Source organism: Physeter macrocephalus, chromosome 21, assembly GCF_002837175.3.
Source record: "Physeter macrocephalus isolate SW-GA chromosome 21, ASM283717v5, whole genome shotgun sequence".
Classification (NCBI taxonomy): domain Eukaryota; kingdom Metazoa; phylum Chordata; class Mammalia; order Artiodactyla; family Physeteridae; genus Physeter; species Physeter macrocephalus.
This window is the reverse complement of record NC_041234.1, coordinates 48448718-48472745: the sequence shown is the minus strand read 5'-3', so window position 1 is coordinate 48472745 and position 24028 is coordinate 48448718. Positions and strand designations below refer to the sequence as shown.

The following is a 24028-nucleotide window of genomic DNA, read 5'->3' as shown; positions in this document are numbered from 1 at the left end:
TTTGTTATTGTAGGTCTTTTCCTTCTCTTGTGTTTCCCACTTAGAGAAGTTCCTTTAGCATTTGCTGTAGAGCTGGTTTGGTGGTGCTGAATTCTCTTAGCTTTTGCTTGTCTGTAAAGCTTTTGATTTCTCCGTGGAATCTGAATGAGATCCTTGCTGGGTAGAGTAATCTTGGTTGTAGGTTCTTCCCTTTCATCACTTTAAGTATATCATGCCACTCCCTTCTGGCTTGTAGAGTTTCTGCTGAGAAATCAGCTGTTAACCTTATGGGAGTTCCCTGGTATGTTACTTGTCATTTTCCCCTTGCTGCTTTCAGTAGTTTTTCTTTGTCTTTAATTTTTGCCAATTTGATTACTATGTGTCTCAGCGTGTTTCTCTTTGGGTTTATCCTGTACGGAACTTGCTGCACTTCCTGGACTTGGGTGGCTATTTCCTTTCCCATGTGAGGGAAGTTTTCGACTATAATCTCTTCAAATATTTTCTCTGGTCCTCTCTCTGTCTCTTCTTCTGGGACCCCTGTAACGCGAATGTTGTTGCGTTTAATATTGTCCCAGAGGTCTCTTAGGCTGTCTTCATTTGGACTGTTGGTTGGTAGAGCTGACTGTTGCTCTGGTGGGCATAGCTCGGTAAAACTTTAATCCACTTGACTGTTGATGGGTGGGGCTGGGTTCCCTTCCTGTTGGTTGTTTGGCCTGTGGCAACCTATCACTGGAGCCTACCTGGGCTCTTTGGTCGGGCTAATGACAGACTCTGGAAGGGCTCACGCCAAGGACTACTTCCCAGAACTTCTGCTGCCAGTGTCCTTGTCCCCACGGCGAGCCACAGCCACCCCCTGCCTCTGCAGGCAACCCTCCAACACTAGCAGGTAGGTCTGTTTCAGTCTCCCCTGGGGTCACTGCTCCTTCCCCTGGGTCCCGATGTGCACACTACTATGTGGGTGCCCTCCAGGAGTGGAGTCTCTGTTTCCCCCAGTCCTGTTGAAGTCCTGCAGACAAATCCCACTAGGCTTCAAAGTCTGATCCTCTAGGAATTCCTCCTCCTGTTGCCGCCCCCCAGGTTGGGAAGCCTGATGTGGGGCTCAGAACCTTCACTCCAGTGGGTGGACTTCTGTGGTATAAGTATTCTCCAGTCTATGAGTCACCCAGCCAGCAGTTATGGGATTTGATTTTACTGTGATTGCGCCCCTCCTACCGTCTCATTGTGGCTTCTCCTTTGTCTTTGGATGTAGGGTACGTTTTTTGGTGAGTTGCAGTGTCTTCCTGTTGATGATTGCCCAGCAGCTAGTTGTGATTCTGGTGTTCTCACAAGAGGGAATGAGAGCATGTCCTTCTACTCTGCCATCTTGGTTCCTCTCTCTACTTTTGCTTTTTAAATTTAAGCAAATAGGTATTTATTCATATCTCTGTCTCCCCCGAGTTTCTTAGATAATTGGTAGTATTCCATATGTATACTTTTCTCCACCTTTTTTTTTACCCAATTTAACATTATATCCTAGAGGTCACTCCATAGCAGTTTATAGAGATACTTGTTTTTATTTTTATTTTTTTTTAGCTACATAGCATTCAGTTGGTGCATGTAACTTGTCATATTCAACCAGCCCTCTTTGATGGACATTTGGATGCTGCAGTGAATTGCCTTGTACATATATCTTTTCCTCTTTTAAGGCTATTGCTTGTAACCAATTTTGTTTTTACTTCTTAGGTTTACTTTCATATGTCTTAATCATATGCTTGTATCACTGTATTAGTTTGCTAGGGCTGCCATAACAAAAGACTACACAGTGGGTGGTCTAAACAATAGGCTGCCATAACAAAGTACTACACAGTGGGTGGTCTAAACAATAGAAATTTATTTTCCCACAATTCTGTCCAAAATCACGATCCAAAATCAAGTCCAGCATTAAGGTGTTGGAAGGTTTGTTTTCTCCTGAGGCCTCTCTTGGCTTGCAGATGGCTGCATTTTTGCTGTGTCCTCATATGGCATGTCCTCTGTGTGGGCACACACCTGGTGTCCCTTTGTGTGTCCAAATTTCTTCTTAAAAGGACACCAGTCACATTGGATTAGGGCACACCCTAATGGTGTCATTTTAACTTCATTTTGTTAAAGGTCCTATCTTCAAATACAGTCACATTCTGAGGTACTGGGAGCTGGGACTTGAACATATGAATTTTTTTGAGGGGGAGGGGGCAACATAATTCAGCCTACAATAATTAAGTCTTTATCAGCTTCATATATGATCTGTTTCTTTCTGCTATGGTAGGTGAAGATTGATCTCATCATATATTACCTCCCCTACTCCTCCTTTCAGTTTTTGTTAGTTATATTATACTGTTTTTAATTTATTTTAATTATTATTATTATTCTAATTTAAATTTATTTATTTTAGTATATTTATGTTTTTGTTTCTTTCTCCATCAGTTTTGGAGAGTATATCTTTACTTTCAACTCTGTGAGGATATTAGTACCTTTATCATTCTCTCTCTCATTCCCCACTATTACCCTTCCAACTTCTGTTACCTCTAACATTTGCATTTTTGGCTTTATTGATTTCAAAGAATGGAACCTAAAAGGAGCATTTTATTGATTATGACTACTGTTTAATTCTGTGGATAATAATGGTATTTCTCTTTATGTTTCCATTTACTAGCTGTCTTAATTCTATTTCCTCAGGTATTCTGTTTGTTGAGTGTGATGTCCTTTCATATTATTGGTTTCCCTCAAACATTTGGTGATTCTTGCTCATATTTAATTTTTTTTTTTTTTGTGGTATGCGGGCCTCCCTCTGTTGTGGCCGCTCCCGTTGCGGAGCCCAGGCTCCGGATGCGCAGGCCCAGCAGCCATGGCTCACGGGCCCAGCTGCTCCGCGGCATGTGGGATCCTCCCAGACCGGGGCACGAACCCGGTTCCCCTGCATCGGCAGGCAGACGCGCAACCACTGCGCCACCAGGGAAGCCCTCTCATATTTAATTTGAGATTCCTTGATTCTTCTGTGTCACACTGTTTACTGTAACTGAATCCAGTGACTGATGGAGAATTAAGACCAGAGGTTTTGCATTGACCTGTGTTGTCAGCCACCTGGAACTCTGTTTTTCTCTAGCCTAAGTGATTGTACTTACTGTTCCTTTCTGGGGAGGAGGGGAGAATATATCTCTTGGGGATGAAGCCTACTGCCTCATACTCCTCCTGTTCATATCCAGAATGTTTCCACATTTTGCATTTTTGTGCATTTTAGGGTATGGGATTTTGCTGCATTTCATTTGCTATTTTTCAGAGGTTCTTCATAATTTCAGATCAACTGAAAACGTCCCTTATTTTTCAGGACTACTATTATAAGAAAAATATGTATATTTTTCTTTTATTTCTAGAAAATATATATAAATCCCTAGAAAGGATATTTATAATATATATAATATGTATCATAATATATATTTATATGATATATATATATCATTTTTAGGGGTTTATAGTATATAAAATTTATAGTATATATTATATACATTTATAGTATATAAAATTTATAGTATATCATAGTATGTGCTATATGCACATCATTTCTAGGGATTTATAATAGAAGGGGTGGCTGTAGTGTGTGCTCAATCCTCCATCTTGATTCAGTCCTTGTTTGCTTCCATAGTATTTGTGCATATTACTTATCAACTACTTATTTAGGTGTCTGACAGTTATAATACTGTGAGCTTCTTCAGGGTGCCTGGCATGTAAAGGATACATAATAAACATTTGCTGGACTAAGAAAAATTTTATTAGAGACATAATTAAAAACTGGAACCGAGGTATGTTGACTTATAGTCTAGTGCTTATCATATAACTTTCTTCAAGTATGTGAGGCATTAAGTTTTAGAACTTTCTCTTCCTGTCTAAATTATCTCAATGTTTTCTTTTAGTATTTTCTTAGAAGATGTGTTTTCAAGTCTATGAATTTTTTATTATTGCTTTTCTTAAGACCGTTTCTCTTTTAATTATGGAGTTCCAAGCAGAACACAGAACTCTAATAAATGCTGTTAGTTTTTTGTTTCTGTGGATTACACTACTGAATATGGACAGAGGATTAAATATTTTCTCCAATATAATCCTGTCAGTTTGGAAGAGGTGTGAATTTTTAAAAATTATTTTCTAACTTCTTTCTTCCAGATGAATATGAAAACAGGAAAAGGATGGGTGGATGTTGGAAATGCTGTGATCGCTGATCAGTTTTTTCAAGCTGCCATGGATGTAAGTTACCATTGATTTTTAGCTGTGGCAGTTATTAGTAACAGTTGTGGTTATTATCATCATTACATTGTATTGTGGTTTATTTTCCAGGTTCTGGAGCAGTTATATGTCAAATTATTGCAGAGTTGCTCCACTGAGGTCCATGTGACTATGCAGAAGACTACTGTGGAGAGGGACGTTTTCAGAGTGCTTTCTTACCAAGCAGAGTCAGTAGGTATCATAATCACTAGGGCCTCACAGTGGGGCATTTTATATATGTAAATGCAGAAGTGATGACATGTAACCTATTAGAAGAAAGTCAGGTGTCATTGGTCTTTTATAGGATATTATATTTGGCCTTTTTAATCTGTTTTATATCTGAAGGTGACATTACTAATGTTGATTGGTACCTATTGGGGTGGATGAGATTGAAAAGACTTATATAACTAATCATCATTTTCAACCACTGCATGTAATATCTATCATTTATTTGTGGCAGTGGCCTCTACTTGAAATACCTGTCTCTGTGAATATCTTACATTCACAGTCTACCTAAAATATGTGCCCAAAAAGAGCCTTCACATTGGCAATTATTCTGGGTTGTTTGCTGATGTTTCCTAAAAGTCTGCTCATGTCAGTGTTCAGAGTTGTACTTTACCTCTGTTTGGCTTGTGGGTTTTCTTCTTTTGTCACCATGCAGTTAGGTGTGCATTTTCAGTTGACAAAATGTAAGCTGTGATGAGTTTACTCTCTGAAATTATGTAATTCTAGAAATGAAAGAGACCTTAATAATCACCTAGCGTAATCTTATTTTTATTTTTTAACATCTTCATTGAGATATTTATAATTTGTATACTATAAAATTAACACATTTTAAATGTACAATTCAATGGTTTTAGTATATTCATAGAATTGTACAACCTTCACCACAATCTTAAGTTTAAAGCATTTTCATTACCCCAAAAGAAACCCCCTATACATTAGCAGTCACTCCCTATTCATCCTGACCCCAGCTCTAGCAACCACTAATATACTTTCTGTCTTTATAGATTTACGTGTTCTGGGCGTTTCATATAAATGAAATCATACAATATTTGGTCTTTTGTGATTAGCTTCTTTTACTTAGCATGTTTTTAAGGTTCATCTATGTTGTAGCATGTATCAATATTTTTATTACCAAATAATGTTCTACTGTATGGATATACCAAATTTTGTTTATCCATTCATCTATTGATGAACATTTGGATTGTTTCCAGTTTGGGGCTATTATGACTAATTCTACTGTGAACAATAATGTACAGATTTTTGTGTGTACATTTTAAAATTTCTCTTGGATATATACCTAGGAGTAGAATTGCTGAATAACATGATTATTCTATGTTTAACCTTTTGTGAAACTGCCAGACTGTTTTCCACAGTGGCTGTACCATTTTACACTTCTGGCACTAGTCTCTGAGGGCTCCAATTTCTGAATATCTATGAGTTATATAGATTTAGCACTTATATTTAGGTGTTTGATCCATTTCAAGTTTATTTTCGATTATGGCATGAGGTGGGAGTCCAACTGCATTCTTTTGCATATAGCTATCCAGTTGTCCCAGCGCTATTTATTGAAAAGACTGTCCTTTCCCCATTGAATGGTCTTAGCACTCTTGTCAAAAATTAATTGATCCTGGCGAGGCTCTGGAACTCTTATTTGAATTTGTGGCATGGAGAGATCATGAGGTGGTATTATCCCGATTTTACGAATGAGGAGCCTGAAGCTCAGATAGAATGCCCTAAAACCAACGACACATTGAGTAAATAATAATTAAATAAGAAGGCTACTAGAGGAGACCTTCAAGATGGCAGAGGAGTAAGACATGGAGATCACCTTCCTCCCCACGCATACATCAGAAATACATCTACATGTGAACAACTCCTACAGAACACTTACTGAATGCTGGCAGAAGACCTCAGACTTCCCAAAAGGCAAGAAACTACCCACGTACCTGGGTAGGGCAAAAGAAAAAAGAAAAACAGAGACATAAGAATAAGGAGGGGACCTGGACCTCTGGGAGGAAAAGTTTCCACACACTAGGAAGCCCCTTCACTGGTGGAGACAGCAGGTGGCCAGGGGGGAAGGTGGCCAGGGGCCACGGAGGAGAGCGCAGCAACAGGGGTGCAGAGGGCAAAGCAGAGAGATTCCCGCACAGAGGATTGGTGCCGACCAGCACTCACCAGCCCGAGAGGCTTGTCTGTTCACCTGCCCGGGACGGGTGGGGGCTGGGAGCTCAGGCTCCAGCTTCGGAGGACAGATCCCAGGGAGAGGACTGGGGTTGGCTGTGTGAACACAGCCTGAAGGGGGCTTATGCGCCGCAGCTAACCAGGAGGGAGTCCAGGAAAAAGTCTGGAACTGCCTAAGAGGAAAGAGACCACTGTTTTGGGGTGCAAGAGGAGAGGGGATTCAGAGCACCGCCTAAACGAGCTCGAGAGACGGGCGTGAGCTGCGGCTATCAGCGTGGGCACCAGAGACGGGCATGAAACGCTAAGGCTGCTGCTGCCGTCAAGAAGCCTGTGTGCAAGCACAGGTCACTATCCACACCTCCATTACCGGGAGTGTGTGCAGCCCGCCATTGCCAGGGTCCCGTGATCCAGGGATAACTTCTCTGGGAGAACACACGGCGCACCTCAGGCTGTTGCAATGTTATGTTGGCCTCTGCTGCCGCAGGCTCGCCCCACATTCCATACCCCTCCCTCCCCCCAGCCTGAGTGAGCCAGAGCCGCCTAATCAGCTGCTACTTTAACCCCGTCCTGTCTGAGCGAAGAACAGACACCCTCAGGCGACCTACACGCAGAGGCGGGTCCAAATCCAAAGCTGAACCCCAGGAGCTGTGTGAACAAAGCAGAGAAAGGGAAATCTCTCCCAGCAGCCTCAGGAGCAGCGGATTAAATCTCCGCAATCAATTTGATGTACCCTGCATCATTGGAATACCTGAATAGACAACGAATCATCCCAAAATTGAGGCGGTGGACTTTGGGAGCCACTGTAGACTTGAGGTTTGCTTTCTGCATCAAATTTGTATCTGGTTTTATGTTTATCTTAGTTTAGTATTTAGAGTTTATTATCATTGGTAGATTTGTTTATTGATTTGGTCTCTTCCTTTTCCTTTATATATATATATATATATATATATATTTTTTTTTTTTTACTTTTTCTCTTTTGGTGAGTGTGTATGTGTACACTTCTTTGTGTGATATTTTTCTGTATAGCTTTGCTTTTACCATTTGTCCTAGGGTTGTTAGTCCGGTTTTTTTTCTTTTTTTTTTTTGCGGTACGTGGGCCTCTCACTGTTGTGACCTCTCCCGTTGCGGAGCACAGGCTCCAGACGCGCAGGCTCAGCGGCCATGGCTCACGGGCCCAGCTGCTCTGCGGCATGTGGGATCTTCCCGGACCCGGGGCACGAACCCGTGTCCCCGGCATCGGCAGGCGGACTCTCAACCACTGCGCCACCAGGGAAGCCCCGGTTTTTTTTTCTTTGTTTTTTTTTTTTCTTAGTAGAGTTTTTAGTGCTTGTTATCATTGGTGGATTTGTTTTTTGGTTTGGTTGCTCTCTTCTTTCTTTCTTTTTTTCTCCCTTTGCTTCTGAGCCGTGTGGCTGACAGGGTCTTGGTGTTATGGCCGGGTGTCAGGCCTGTGCCTCTGATGTGGGAGAGCCAAGTTCAGGACCTTGGTCCACCAGAGACCTCCCAGCTCCACGCAATATCAAACGGCGAGAGCTCTCCCTGAGATCTCCATCTCGACGATAAACCCAGCTCAACGCAACGACCAGCAAGCTACAATGCTGGACACCGTATACCAAACAGCTAACAAGACAGGAACACAACCCCACTCATTAGCAGAGAGGCTGCCTTAAATCCTAATAATGTAACAGACACCCCAAAACACACCACTGGTCACGGTCCTGGCCAGCAGAAAGACAAGAGCCAGCCTCATCCACCAGAGCACAGGCACTAGTCCCCTCCACCAGGAAGCCTACACAACCCACTGAACCAACCTTAGTTAGCCACTGGGGACAGACACCAAAAACAACGGGAACTATGAACCTGCAGCCTGCAAAAAGGAGACCCCAAACAGAGTAAGTTAAGCAAAATGAGAAGACAGAGAAACACACAGCAGATGAAGGAGCAAGGCAAAAACCCATGAGACCAAACAAATGAAGAGGAAATAGGCAGTCTACCTGAAAAAGAATTCAGAATAATGACAGTAAAGATGATCCAAAATCTTGGAAAGAGAATGGAGAAAATGCAAGAAACCTTTAACAAGGACCTAGAAGAACTAAAGAGTAAACAAACAATGATGAACAGCACAATAAATGAAATTTAAAATTATCTGGAAGGGATCAATAGCAGAATAACTGAGGCAGAAGAACAGATAAGTGACCTGGAAGATAAAATAGTGGAAATAACTAGTGCAGAGCAGAATAAAGAAAAAAGAATGAAAAGAATTGAGGACAGTCTCAGAGACTTCTGGGACAACATTAAACGCACCAACATTCAAATAATAGGGATCCCAGAAGAAGAAGAGAAAAAGAAAGGGACTGAGAAGATATTTGAAGAGATTATAGTTGAAAACTTCCCTAACATGGGAAAGGAAATAGTTAATCAAGTCCACGAAGCGCAGAGGATCCCATACACAATAAATCCAAGGAGAAACATGCCAAGGCACATGTTAATCAAACTATAACAAATTAAATACAAAGAAAAAATATTAAAAGCAGCAAGGGAAAAACAAGAAATAACATACAAAGGAATCCCCATAAGGTTACAGGGGATCTTTCAGCAGAAACTCTGCAAGCCAGAAGGGAGTCGCAGGGCATATATAAAGTGATAAAAGGGAGGGGCTTCCCTTGTGGCGCAGTGGTTGAGAGTCCGCCTGCCGATGCAGGGCACGTGGGTTCGTGCCCCGGCCCGGGAAGATCCCACATGCCGCGGAGTGGCTAGGCCCGTGAGCCATGGCCGCTGAGCCTGCGCATCCGGAGCCTGTGCTCCGCAGCGGGAGAGGCCACAACAGTGAGAAGCCCGCATACCGCAAAAAAAAAAAAAAAGTGATAAAAGGGAAAAACCTACAGCCAAGATTACTCTAAACAGCAAGGATCTCGTTCAGATATGATGAAGAAATTAAAACGTTTACAGACAAGCAAAAGCTAAGAGAATTCAGCACCAGTAAGCCAGCTTTACAACATATGCTAAAGGAACTTCTCTAGGTAGGAAACACAAGAGTAGGAAAAGACCTACAATAACACACCCAAAACAATTAAGAAAATGGTAATAGGAACATACATATCGATAACTACTTTAAATGTAAACGGGTTAAATGCTCCAACAAAAAGACATAGGCTGGCTGAATGGATACAAAAACAACACCTATATATATGTGGTCTACAAGAGACCCCCTTCAGACCTAGGGACATACACAGACTGAAGGTGAGGAGATGGAAAAAGGTATTCCATGCAAATGGAAATCAAAAGAAAGCTGGAGTAGCAATTATCATATCAGACAAAAGAATCTTTAAAATAAAGAGTATTACAAGAAACAAAGAAGGACAGTATATAATGATCAAGGGAACAATCCAAGAAGAAGATACAACAACTGTAAATATTTATGCACCCAGCATAGGAGTACCTCAGTACATAAGGCAAATGCTAACAGCCATATAATGGGAAATCGACAGTAACACAATCATAGTAGGGGACTTTGACACCCCACTTTCACCAATGGACAGATTATCCAAAATGGAAATAAATAAGGAAACACAAGCTTTAAATGATACATTAAACAAGATGGACTTATTTGAAGTTTATAGGAAATTCCAACCAAAAACAACAGAATACAGTTTCTTCTCAAGTACTCATGGAACATTCTCCCGGATAGGTCATATCTTGGGTCACAAATTAAGCCTTGGTAAATTTAAGAAAATTGAAATTGTATCAAGTCTCTTTTCCGACCACAGTGCTATGAGACTAGGTATCAGTTACAGGAAAATTTCTGTAAAAAATACAAACACATGGAGGATAAAGAATACACTACTAAATAACCAAGGGATCACTGAAGAAATCAAAGAGGAAATCAAAAAATACCTAGAAACCAATGACAATGAAAACAGGATGACCCAAAACCTATGGCATGCAGCAAAAGCAGTTCTAAGAGGGAAGTTTATTGCAATACAATCCTACCTCAAGAAACAAGAAACATCTCAAATAAACAACCTCACCCTTCACGTAAAGCAATTACAGAAAGAACAAAAAACACCCAAATGTAGCAGATGGAAAGAAATCGTAAAGATCAGATCAGAAATAAATGAAAAAGAAATGAAGGAAACAGTCGCAAAGATCAATAAAACTAAAAGCTGTTTCTCTGAGAAGATAAACAAAATTGATAAACCATTAGCCAGACTCATAAGAAACGCAAAGAACAATAAAACTAAAAGCTGTTTCTCTGAGAAGATAAACAAAATTGATAAACCATTAGCCAGACTCATAAGAAAAAAAGGGAGAATACTCAAATCAATAGAATGAGAAACGAAAAAGGAGAAGTAACAACTGATACTGCAGAAATACAAAGGATCATGAGAGATTAGTACAAGCAACTATATGCCAGTAAAATTGACAACCTGGAAAAAAAGGGACAAATTCTTAGAAAAGCACAACCTTCTGAGACCGAACGAGGAAAAAAAATGTAAACAGACCAATCACAAGCACTGAAAACGAGACTGATAAAAATCTTCAAACAAAAGCCCAGGACGAGATGGCCTGACAGGCGAATTCTATCAAACATTTAGAGAAGAGCTAACACCTATCCTTCTCAAACTCTTCCAAAATATAGCTGAGGGAGGAACACTCCCAAACTCATTCTATGAGCCCACCATGACCCTGATACCAAAACCAGAGAAAGATGTCACAACGAAAGAAAACTACCGACCAATATCACTGATGAACATAGATGCAAAAATCCTTAACAAAATACTAGCAAACAGAATCCAACATCACATTAAAAGGATCATACACCATGATCAAGTGGAGTTTATCCCAGGAATGCAGGGATTCCTCAATATATGCAAATCAATCAATATGATAAACCATATTAACAAATGGAAGGAGAAAATCCATATGATCATCTCAATAGATGCAGAAAAAGCTGTTGACAAAATTCAGCACCCATTTATGATAAAAACCCTCCATAAAGTAGGCATAGAGGGAACTTACCTCAACGTAATAAAGGCCATGTATGACAAACCCGCAGCCAACATCATTCTCAGTGGTGAAAAACTGAAACCATTTCCACTAAGGTCAGGAACAAGACAAGGTTGTCCACTCTCACCACTATTACTCAACATAGTTTTGGAAGTCTTAGCAACAGCACTCAGAGAAGAAAAAGAAAGAAAATGAATCCAAATCGGAAGAGAAGAAGTAAAGCTGTCACTGTTTGCAGATGACATGATGCTATGCAAAGGGAATCCTAAAGATGCTTCCAGAAAACTACTAGAGCTAATAAATGAATTTGGTAAAGTAGCAGGATACGAAATTAATGCACAGAAATCTCTTGCATTCCTATACAGTAAGGAAGAAAAATCTGAATTAGAAATTAAGGAAACACTCCCATTTACCACTGCAACAAAAAGAATAAAATAGCTAGGAGTAAACCTACCTAAGGAGACAAAAGACCTGTATGTAGAAAATTCTAAGACACTGATGAAAAAAATTAAAGATGATACAACCACATGGAGAGATATATCATGTTCTTGGATTGGAAGAATCAACACTGTGAAAAAGACTCTACTACCCTAAGCATTCTACAGATTCAGTGTAATCCCTCTTAAGCTCCCAGTGGTATTTATCACAGAACTAGAACAAAAAATTTCACAATTTTGTAGGGAAACACAGAAGACCCCGATTAGCCAAAGCAATCTTGAGAAAGAAAAACAGAGTTGTAGGAATCAGGCTCCCGGTCTTCAGACTATACTACAAAGCTACAGTAATCAAGACAGTATGGTAATGGCACAAAACCAGCAATATAGATCAATGGAACAGGATAGAAAGCCCAGAGATAAACCCACGCACATATGGTCACCTTATTTTTGATAAAGAAGGCAAGAATATACAATCTAGAAAAGAAAGCCTCTTCAATAGGTGTTGCTGGGAAAACTGGACAGCTACACATAAAAGTTTGAAATTAGAACCCTCCTCAACACCATGCACAAAAATAAACTCAAAATGGATTAAAGACCTAAATGTAAGGCCAGACACTATCAAATTCTTAGAGTAAAACATCGGCAGAACACTATGACATAAATCACAGCAAGATCCTTTTTGACCCACCTCTTAGAGAAATGGCAATAAAACCAAAAATAAGCAAATGGGACCTAATGAAACTTAAAAGCTTTTGCACAGTAAAGGAAACCATAAACAAGACCAAAAGACAACCCTCAGAATGGGAGAAAATATTTGCAAACGAAGCAGCTAACAAAGGATTAATCTCCAAAGTTTACAAGCAGCTCATGCAGCTCAATATCAAAAAACAAACAACCCAATCCAAAAATGGGCAGAAGACATAAATAGACATTTCTGCAAAGAAGATATACAGATTTCCAACAGACACATGAAAGGATGCTCAACATCACTAATCATTAGAGAAATGCAAATCAAAACTACACTGAGGTATCACCTCACACCACTCAGAATAGCCATCATCAAAAAATCTACAGACAGTAAATGCTGGAGAGGGTGTGGAGAAAAGGGATCCCTTTTGCACTGTTGGTGGGAATGTAAATTCATCCAGCCACTATGGAGGTTCCTTAAAAAACTAAAAATAGAACTACCATACAGCCCAGCAGTCCCACTACTGGGCATATACCCTGAGAAAACCATAATTCAAAAAGAGTCATGTACCACAGTGTGCATTGCAGCTCTGTTTACAATAGCGAGTACATTGAAGCAACCTAAGTGTCCATCAACAGATGAATGGATAAAGAAGATGTGGCACATATATACAATGGAATATTACTCAGCCATAAAAAGAAACGAATTTGAGTTGTTTGTAGTGAGTTGGATGGACCTAGAGTGTGTCATACAGAGTGAAATAAGTCAGAAAGAGAAAAACAAATACCGTATGCTTACACATATATGTGGAATCTAAAAAAAAAAAAGAAGAGGTCTCAAGAACCTAGGGGCAGGGCAAGAATAAAGATGCCGCCATAGAGAATGGACTTAGTACACAGAGAGGCGAAATGGTAATCTCGGAGGAAGTGAGAGAGTGTCATGGACCTACATACACTACCAAATGTAAAATAGATAGCTAGTGGGAAGCAGCAACATAGCACAGGGAGATGAGCTCGGTGCTTTGTGATCACCTAGATGGGTGGGATAGGGAGCGTGGGAGGGAAATGCAAGAGGGACGAGATATGGGGATATATTTATATGTATAGCTGATTCATTTTGTTATAAAGCAGAAAGTAACACACCATTGTAAAGCAATTATACTCCAATAAAGACGTTAAAAAAAAGCCAAAAAAAGGGCTATAATTTTTAGATCGGTGTCAACTAAACATAGGAGGAATAGAGAGTTACAATAATATTATCTTCGAAACTAAAAATCAAGTTTAATCTAGAGAACAAATTAAATTAAATTGATCTAATTTGGCCATTGTTTTAAAAAATTTTACCTGTATTTATCAGTCTGGGATTGCACCACCTTTCCGATTCTCAAAGGCTATTCCAACCAAGAGCCTTTTGATGAGGACATGACACAGGGATTGGAGTGTAATAAAATACCAAGTATGTTATTTTGAATTCTTCTCATGCTTGAGAACAGAAATACCTTAAGCTTTGAAAAAATGGTGCAATTTTATATTTTCCATTTGACTACCTTAAAACGTTCATTGTCTTTTAATGAAACTACAGGGGGCAAGAGCAAAGATGAAAAGATGTAGTACTGTAAAAGGGATGGCTTTTAGCTTCTAGTACTTGAGTGAAGGCAGTACGATAAAGTAAGATGGAGTGCAGCAACAAGTTTTGTGCCTTGAAGCCTCCTCTTCTCTGTGGCAGTAATTTGGAGTTAATTTGTGCAGCTTCTCAATCAAAGACTTTATGTTTAAAGAAAACATTAATTTATCCTAAATGTGAGGGTTTATTTCTGGACTTCTGATTCTGTTCCATTGATCTATATGTTTGTCCTTTTACCAGTGCCACACTGTCTTAATTACAGTAGCTATGTAGTCAGTTTTGAAATCAGGAACTGTGAGTTTAGAGCTTTGTTATTTTTCAGGGTTATTCAGCTCTTCTGGGTGTCTTGCATTTCCATATGAATTTTAGGATATGCTTGTCAATTTTTGCAACAAATCAGCTGGTATCCTGATAGGAATAGCATTCAATCTGGATCAATTTGAGGAGTATTGCTATCTTAATAATGTTAAGTATTCTGATCCATGAATGTGAGACATCTACCCATTTATTTAGGTTTTGTTTAATTGCTTCTAATTTTTTAAATGATGAAACTGAGGTTCAGAGAGAAGCTGTGAGTTAGTTGAAGATCTAAGACCAGAACCAAGATTTTCTGGCTTTTAGTCTAACTCTCCCTACCCTGCAACGTAGGTTGACTATTTAAAAAGAGAACCCCTTGTGGTAATTTTGGCTTGCCTTGTAATGTTAATATCCTTTTTGGGCTACTTTAATGCAACTACTATAAAAAACTGATATGAAGTCCAGCAGGTCTTGGTCTTATATCTTAACTATTACATGAACTTGCTGTATGACCTTGGGCTGTTACTTAAACTCCTCAAGCCTATAAAATTTCAATATTTAAGAAACCAACTCCCTATATAATACACTGTGTCAGGGGTACATTTGGCTTGATAGCAGTTCATGTGAGAAAAAAACCTAAGTGCTTTATTTAATTTTTTTATTGACGTATAGTTGATGTACAATATTATATGTTACATGTGTACAATATAATCATTGACAATTTTTAAGGTTATACTCCAGTTATAGTTATTATAAAATATTGGCTATATTCCTGTGTTACACGATACATCCTTGTAGCTTATTTTATACATAATAGTTTTTTTCTCTTTCTTTTTTAAAAAATTTTAAAAAACATTTTTATTGGAGTATAATTGCTTTACAATGGTGTGTTCGTTTCTGCTTTATTAAAGTGAATCAGTTATACATATACATATATCGCCATATCTCTTCCCTCATGTGTCTCCCTCCCTCCCACCCTCCCTATCCCACCCTTCCAGCTGGTCACAAAGCACCGAGCAGGTCTCCCTGTGCTATGCGACTGCTTCCCAATAGCTAACTATTTTACATTTGGTAGTGTATATATGTCCATATATGCACTACCACTCTCTCACTTTGTCCCAGCTTACCCTTCCCCCTCCCCGTGTCCTCAAGTCCATTCTCTAGTAGGTCTGCGTCTTTATTCGATCTTGCCCCTAGGTTCTTCACGAACATTTAAAAATTTAGATTCCATATATATGTGTTAGCATATGGTATTTGTTTTTCTCTTTCTGACTTACTTCACTCTGTATGACAGACTCTAGGTCCATCCACCTCACTACAAATAACTCAATTTCGTTTCTTTTTATGGCTGAGTAATATTCCATTGTATATATGTGCCACATCTTCTTTATCCATTCATCTGTTGATGGACACTTAGGTTGCTTCCATGTCCTGACTATTGTAAATAGAGCTTCAGTGGTACATGACTCTTTTTGAATTATAGTTTTCTCAAGGTATATGCCCAGCAGTTGGATTGCTGGGTCGTATGGTAGGTCTATTTTTGGTTTTTTAAGGAACCTCCATACTGTTCTCCATAGTGGCTGTATCAACTTACATTCCCACCAACACTGCAAGAGTGTTCCCTTTTCTCCACACCCTCTCCAGCATTTACTGTTTCTAGATTTTTTGATGATGGCCATCGATCTTGCCCCTAGGTTCTTCACGAACATTTAAAAATTTAGATTCCATATATATGTGTTAGCATATGGTATTTGTTTTTCTCTTTCTGACTTACTTCACTCTGTATGACAGACTCTAGGTCCATCCACCTCACTACAAATAACTCAAATTCGTTTCTTTTTATGGCTGAGTAATATTCCATTGTATATATGTGCCACATCTTCTTTATCCATTCATCTGTTGATGGACACTTAGGTTGCTTCCATGTCCTGGCTATTGTAAATAGAGCTGCAATGAACATTGTGGTACATGACGTCAGTAAGGATCTTGCTGTGATTTATGTAATAGAGTGTTCTGCCTCTGTTTTCCTCTAAGAGTTTGATAGTGTCTGGCCTTACATTTAGGTCTTTAATCCATTTTGAGTTTATTTTTGTGTATGGTGTTAGGGAGTGTTCTAATTTCATTCTTTTACGTGTAGCTGTCCAGTTTTCCAGTTTTATGGGATTTATTCTTCAGTTTGTTAATATGGTGTATCACATTGATTGACTTGCATATATTGAAGAATCCTTGCATACCTGGGATAAACCCCACTTGATTATGGTGTATGATCCTTTTAATGTGTGTTTGGATTCCGTTTGCTTGTATTTTATTGAGGATTTTTGCATCTATGTTCATTAGTGATACTGGATTTTAGTTTTTTTTTTTTTGTTACATCTTTGTCTGGTTTTGGTATCAGGGTGATGGTGGTCTCATAGAATGAGTTTGGGTGTGTTCCTCCCTCTGCTATATTTTGGAAGAGTTTGAGAAGGATAGGTGTTAGCTCTTCTGTAAATGTTTGATAGAATTCCCCTGTGAAACCATCTGGTCCTGGGTTTTTGTTTGTTGGAAGATTTTTAATCACAGTTTCAATTTCAGTGCTTGTGATTGGTCTGTTCATATTGTCTTTCTCTTCCTGTTTCAGTCTCGGAAGTTTGTGTATTTCTAAGAATTTGTCCATTTCTTCCAGGTTGTCCATTTTATTGGCATATGGTTGCTTGTAGTAATCTCTCATGATCCTTTTTAATTCTGCAGTGTCAGTTGTTACTTCTCCTTTTTCATTTCTAATTGTATTGATTTGAGTCTTCTCCCTAGTTTTCTTGATGAGTCTGGCGAATGGTTTATCAATTTTGTTTACCTTCTCAAAGAAACAGCTTTTAGTTTTATTCATCTCTGCTATCGTTTCCTTCATTTCTTATTCATTTCTGATCTGATCTTTATGATTTCTTTCCTTCTGCTAACTTTGGGGTGTTTTGTTCTTTCTCTAATTGCTTTAGGTGTAAGGTTAGGTTGTTTATTTGAGATGTTTCTTGTTTCTTAAGGTAGGATTGTATTGCTATAAACTTCCCTGCTAGAAGTGCTTTTGCCGCATCCCATAGGTTTTGGGTTGTCGTGTTTTCATTGTCATTTGTTTCAAGGTATTTCTTGATTTCCTCTTTGATTTCTTCAGTTATCTCTTGGTTATTAAGTAGTGTATTGTTTAGCCTCCATGTGTTTTGTATTTTTTACCGATTTTTTCCTGTAATTGATATCTGGTTTCTTAGCATTGTGGTTAGAAAAGATTATTGTTTAGCCTCCATGTGTTTTGTATTTTTTACCGATTTTTTCCTGTAATTGATATCTGGTCTCATAGCATTGTGGTCAGAAAAGATACTTGATACAATTTCAGTTTTCTTAAATTTACCAAGGCTTGATTTGTGACCCAAGATATGATCTATCCTTGAGAATGTTCCATGAGCCCTTGAGAAGAAAGTGTATTCTGTTGTTTTCAGATAGAATGTCCTATAAATATCAGTTAAGTCCATCTTATTTAATGTATCATTTAAAGATTGTGCTTCCTTATTTATTTTCATTTTGGATGATCTGTCCATTGTTGAAAGTGGGGTGTTAAAGTCCCCTACTCTGATGGTGTTACTGTCGATTTCCTCTTTTATGGCTGTTAATATTTGCCTTATGTATTGAGGTGCTTCTATGTCAGGTGCATAAACATTTACAATTGTTATATCTTCTTCTTGGATTGTCCCCTTGATCATTACGTAGTGTCCTTCTTTGTCTTTTGTAATAGTCTTTATTTTAAAGTCTATTTTGTCTGATATGAGAATTGCTACTCCTGCTTTCTTTTGATTTCCCTTTGCATGGGATATCTTTTTCCGTCCCATCCCTTTCAGTCTGTATGTGTCCCTAGGTCAGAAGTGGGTCTCTTGTAGATAGCATATATATGGGTGTTGTTTTTGTATCCATTCCGCCAGCCTGTGTCTTTTATTTGGAGCATTTAATCCATTTACATTTAAGGTAATTATCGACATGTATGTTCCTATTACCAGTTTCTTAATTGTTTTGGGTTTGTTATTGAAGGTCTTTTCCTTCTGTTGTGTTTCCTGCCTAGAGATGTTTCTTTAGCATTTGTTGTAAAGCTGGTGTGGTGGTGCTGAATTCTCTTAGCTTTTGCTTGTCTGTAAAGGTTTTAGTTTCTCCATCAAATCTGAATGAGATCCTTCCTGGCTAGACTAATCTTGGTTGTAGGTTTTCCCCTTTCATCACTTTAAATATGTCCTACCCCTCCCTTCTGGATTTCAGAGTTTCTCCTGAAAGATCAGCTGTTAACCTATGGGGATTCCCTTGTATGTTATTTGTGGTTTTTCCCTTGCTGCTTTTAATAATTTTTTTGTATTTAATTTTTGATAGTTTGATTCATATGTTTCTTGGTGTGTTTCTCCCTGGATTTATCCTGTATGGGAGTCTCTGTGCTTCCTGGACTTGATTAACTCTTTCCTTTCCCATATTCGGGAAGTTTTCAACTCTAATCTCTTCAAATATTTTCTCAGTCCCTTTGTTTTTCTCTTCTTCTTCTGGGACCCCTGTAATTCGAATGTTGGTACGTTTAATATTGTCCCAGGGGTCTCTGAGACTGTCCTCAATTCTTTTCATTCTTCTTTCTTTATTCTGCTCTGCAGTAGTTATTTCCACTATTTTATCTTCCAGGTCACTTATCTGTTCTTCTGCCTCAGTTATTCTGCTGTTGAGTCTTTCCAGAGAATTTTAAATTTCATTTATTGCGTTGTTCATGATTGTTTGTTTGCCCGTTAGTTCATCTAGGTCCTTGTTAAACGTTTCTTGTATTTTCTCCATTCTATTTCCAAGATTTTGGATCATCTTTACTGTCATTATTCTGAATTCTTTTTCAGGTAGACTGCCTATTTCCTCTTCATTTGTTTGGTCTCATGGGTTTTTGCCTTGCTCCTTCATCTGCTGTTTCTCTGTCTTCTCATTTTGGTTAACTTACCGTGTCTGGGGTCTCCTTTTCACAGGCTGCAGTTTCGTAGTTCCTGTTGTTTTTGGTGTCTGCTGCTGTGTGTTTCTCTGTCTTCTCATTTTGCTTAACTTACTCTGTTTGGGGTCTCCTTTTTGCAGGCTGCAGGTTCATAGTTCCCGTTGTTTTTGGTGTCTGCCCCCAGTGGCTAACTAAGGTTGGTTCAGTGGGTTGTGTAGGCTTCCTGGTGGAGGGGACTAGTGCCTGTGTTCTGGTGGATGAGGCTGGATCTTGTCTTTCTGATGGCAGGTCCATGTCTGCTGGTGTGTTTTGGGGTGTCTGTGACCTTAGTATGATTTTAGGCAGCCTCTCTGCTAGTGGGTGTGGTTGTGTTCCTGTGTTTCTAGTTGTTTGGCATAGGGTGTCAAGCACTGTAGCTTGCTGTTCGTTGAGTGGAGCTGGGTCTTGGCATTGAGATGCTGATGTCTGGGAGATTTTCGCCATTTGATAGTACGTGGAGCTGGGAGGTCTCTTGTGGACCAATGTCTGGAACTTGGCTCTCCCACCTCAGAGGCACAGCCCTGACCCATGGCCGGACACCAAGATCCTGTCATCCACCTGGCTCAGAATAAAAGGGAGAAAAAAAGGAGAGAAAGAAAAGTATAAAATAAAATATAATAAAATAAAAATGTTATAAAAAACAAAATATAATTATTAAAAATTTTTTAAGTAATTAAAAAGAACGAAAGAAAGAAGTGAACATCCAAAGCAAAAAACAAGTCCACCAATGATAACAAGCCCTGAAAGGTATACTAAAAGACAAACCAAAAATTGGACAGACAGAACCCTAGGACAAATGGTAAAAGGAAAGCTATACAGAGAAAATCACACACACAAGCATACACATACACACTCACAAAAAGAGAAAAAGGGAAAAAAATATATATATCATTGCTCCCAAAGTCCACCTCCTCAATTTGGGATGATTCATTGTCACTTCAGGTATTCCACAGATGCAGGATCAAGTTAGTTTTGAACATTTAATCCACTGCTCCTGAGGCTACTGGGAGAAATTTCCCTTTCTCTTCTTTGTTCACACAGCTCCTGGCGTCAGCTTTGGATTTGTCCCTGCCTCTGCGTGTAGGTTGCCTGAGGGCGTCTGTTCTTATTTAGGACGGGGTTAAAGGAGCAGCTGATTCGGGGGCTCTTCCTCACTCAGGCCGGGGGGAGGAGGGGTACGGAGTGCAGGGCGAGCCTGCGGCGGCAGAGGCCGGCGTGACGTCGCACCAGCCTGCGGTGTGCCGTGTGTTCTCCCGGGGAAGTTGTCCCTGGATCACGGGACCCTGGCAGTGGTGGGCTGCACAGGCTCCCGTGAGGGGCAGTGTGCATAGTGACTTGTGCCAGCATACAGGCTTCTTTGTGGCTGCAGCAGCAGCCTGAGCGTCTCATGCCCATTTCTGGGGCTGCGCTGATAGCCTCGGCTCGCGCCCGTCTGTGGAGCTCCTTTAAGCGGCGCTCTTAATCCCCTCTCCTCACGCACCAGGAAACAAAGAGGCAAGAAAAAGTCTCTTGCCTCTTCGGCAGCTCCAGACTTTTTCCTGGACTCCATCCCACCTAGCTGTGGCACACTAGCCCCCTTCAGGCTGTGTTCACGCAGCCAACCCCAGTCCTTTCCCTGGGATCTGTCCTCCGAAGCCCGAGCCTCGGCTCCCAGCCGCCCTTGCCCGCCCCGGCAGGTGAGCAGACAAGCCTCTCGGGCTGGTGAGTGCCGGTCGGCACCGATCCTCTGTGCAGGAATCTCTCCGCTTTGCCCTCTACAGCCCTGTTGCTGCGCTCCCCTCTGTGGCTCCGAAGCTTCCCCCCTCTGCCACCGGCAGTCTCTGCCCATGACAGGGCTTCCTAGTGTGTGGAAACCTTTCCTCCTTCACAGCTCCCTCCCACTGGTGCGGGTCCTGTCCCTATTATTTTGTCTCTTTTTTCTTTTTTGTTTTGCCCTACCCAGGTGCGTGGGGAGTTTCTTGCCTTTTGGGAGGTCTGAGGTGAGGGGCAGTGTGCATAGTGACTTGTGCCAGCATACAGGCTTCTTTGTGGCTGCAGCAGCAGCCTGAGCGTCTCATGCCCATTTCTGGGGCTGCGCTGATAGCCTCGGCTCGCGCCCGTCTGTGGAGCTCCTTTAAGCGGCGCTCTTAATCCCCTCTCCTCACGCACCAGGAAACAAAGAGGCAAGAAAAAGTCTCTTGCCTCTTCGGCAGCTCCAGACTTTTTCCTGGACTCCATCCCACCTAGCTGGGGCACACTAGCCCCCTTCAGGCTGTGTTCACGCAGCCAACCCCAGTCCTTTCCCTGGGATCTGTCCTCCGAAGCCCGAGCCTCGGCTCCCAGCCGCCCTTGCCCGCCCCGGCAGGTGAGCAGACAAGCCTCTCGGGCTGGTGAGTGCCGGTCGGCACCGATCCTCTGTGCAGGAATCTCTCCGCTTTGCCCTCTACAGCCCTGTTGCTGCGCTCCCCTCTGTGGCTCCGAAGCTTCCCCCCTCTGCCACCGGCAGTCTCTGCCCATGACAGGGCTTCCTAGTGTGTGGAAACCTTTCCTCCTTCACAGCTCCCTCCCACTGGTGCGGGTCCTGTCCCTATTATTTTGTCTCTTTTTTCTTTTTTGTTTTGCCCTACCCAGGTGCGTGGGGAGTTTCTTGCCTTTTGGGAGGTCTGAGGTCTTCTGCCAGCGTTCAGTAGGTGTTCTGTAGGAGTTGTTCCACTTGCAGATGTATTTCGGATATATTTGTGGGGAGGAAGGTGATCTCCACGTCTTACTCTTCTGCCATCTTGGAGCTCCCCTCTACCTATTTATTTATTTATTTATTTATTTATTTATGGCTGTGTTGGGTCTTCATTGCTGTGTACCAGCTTTCTTTAGTTGTGGTGAGTGGGGGCTACTCTTCTTTGCGGTGCGCGGGCTTCTCATTGTCATGGCTTTTCGTTGTGGAGTATGGGCTGTAGGCGCACAGGCTTCTGTGTTGTAGCACGTGGGCTCAGTAGTTGTGGCTTGCGGGCTCTAGAGCTCAGGCTCAGTAGTTGTAGCACACGGGCTTAGTTGCTCCGCGGCATGTGGGATCTTCCCAGCCAGGGCTCGAACCCATGTCTCTTGCATTGGCAGGCAGATTCTCAACCACTGCGCCACAAGGTAAACCCCTAGGTATTTATTTCTAAAGAGACTCCCAAACTGTTTTTTAGAGTGGATGTGACATTTTAATTCCCACCAGCAATATATGAGAGATCCCATTCTCTGCATCCATGCCAGCATTTGGTATTGTGACTTATTTTAGCTGTTCTATTAGACGTGTAGTGATATCTCATCGGTTTTAATTTGCCTTTCACTAATGGCTAATGATGTTGATTTTTTTAATGTACTTATTTTCCATTTGTATATTCTCTTTTTAAAAAAATTTGGTTATTTGTTTATTTGACTGCTTTGGGTCTTTGTTGCTGCGTGCGGGCTTTCTCTGGTTGCGGCAAGTGGGGACTACTCTTTGTTGTGGTGTGTGGGCTTCTCCTTGTGGTGGCTTTTCTTGTTGTGTAGCACAAGCTCTAGGCGCATGGGTTTCAGTAGTTGTGGCTCAGTGGTTGTGGGTCGTGGGCTCTAGAGTGCAGGTCCAGTAGTTGTGGCGCACGGGCTTAGTTGCTCCGCCGCGTGTGGGATCTTCTTGGACCAGGGCTGGAACCAATGTCCCCTGCAGTGGCAGCTGGATTCTTAACCACTGTACCACCAGGGAAGTCCCGCCATTTGCATATACTCTTAGGTGAGATGTCTCTTCTTGTCTCTTGGCCATTTTGTAATTGGATTGTTTTATTTTTTTTTTTACTGTGAATTTTGAGAATTATATATTCTAGATTTGAGTTCTTTGTCAAATATGTGTTTGTAAATGTTGTCACTTAGTCTGTAGCTTGTCTGTTCAGTCTTTTAATCGGGTTTCAGAACAAAAGTAATTTTGATGAAGTCCAATTGATTTTTTTCTGTTATGGATTATGCTTTTGGTATTCTGTCTCAAAACTCTTCACCAAGCCTTAGATCTGAAAGATTTTCTCTTATATTTTCTTCTAAAAGTTTTATAGCTTTACCTTTTGCGTTTAAATCTATTATTGATTTTGAGTTAATTTTTGTGTAAGTTGTGAGGTTTAGGTTGAGGTTCCTTTTTTGTTTATGGATATCCAGTTGCTCCAGCACCTTTAGTTGAAAAGACTATCCCTCCGCCATTGAATTGCTTTTGCACATTTGTTAAATGTCAGTTGGCCATACTTGTGTGGATGGATCTCTTTCTGGGATCTCTATTCTCTCCTTTTGATCTATGGGTGTATCCTTCTTTCAATACCACTCTGTCTTGGTTACTGTAGCTATAAAGTCTTGAAAATGTGTGGAGTCATTCTTTCCATTTTATTATTATTTTTCAGAATTATTTTAGCTATTCTAATTCCTTTTTCTTTACATATAAATTTTAGAATAATCTTGTCCACATTTACACAAAGTTTTTGCTGGAATTTTCATTGGAATTATGTTCAGCATATATATCAATTTGGGGAGAATTGACATCTATTATTTTCATTT

General features: G+C 40.5%; 1 protein-coding gene across 1 annotated transcript in view; it reads left to right on the top strand.

Moving 5' to 3' along the window:
* Positions 1 to 24028, top strand: part of TEX11 (testis expressed 11) — a 374728-nt gene that overhangs the window by 49286 nt on the left and 301414 nt on the right. Inside the window, exons 6-7 of the mRNA XM_028482531.1 lie at positions 4150 to 4230; positions 4321 to 4440. Coding sequence (XP_028338332.1) covers positions 4150 to 4230; positions 4321 to 4440 — 201 coding nt within the window. The remainder of the gene's footprint in view (positions 1 to 4149; positions 4231 to 4320; positions 4441 to 24028) is intronic.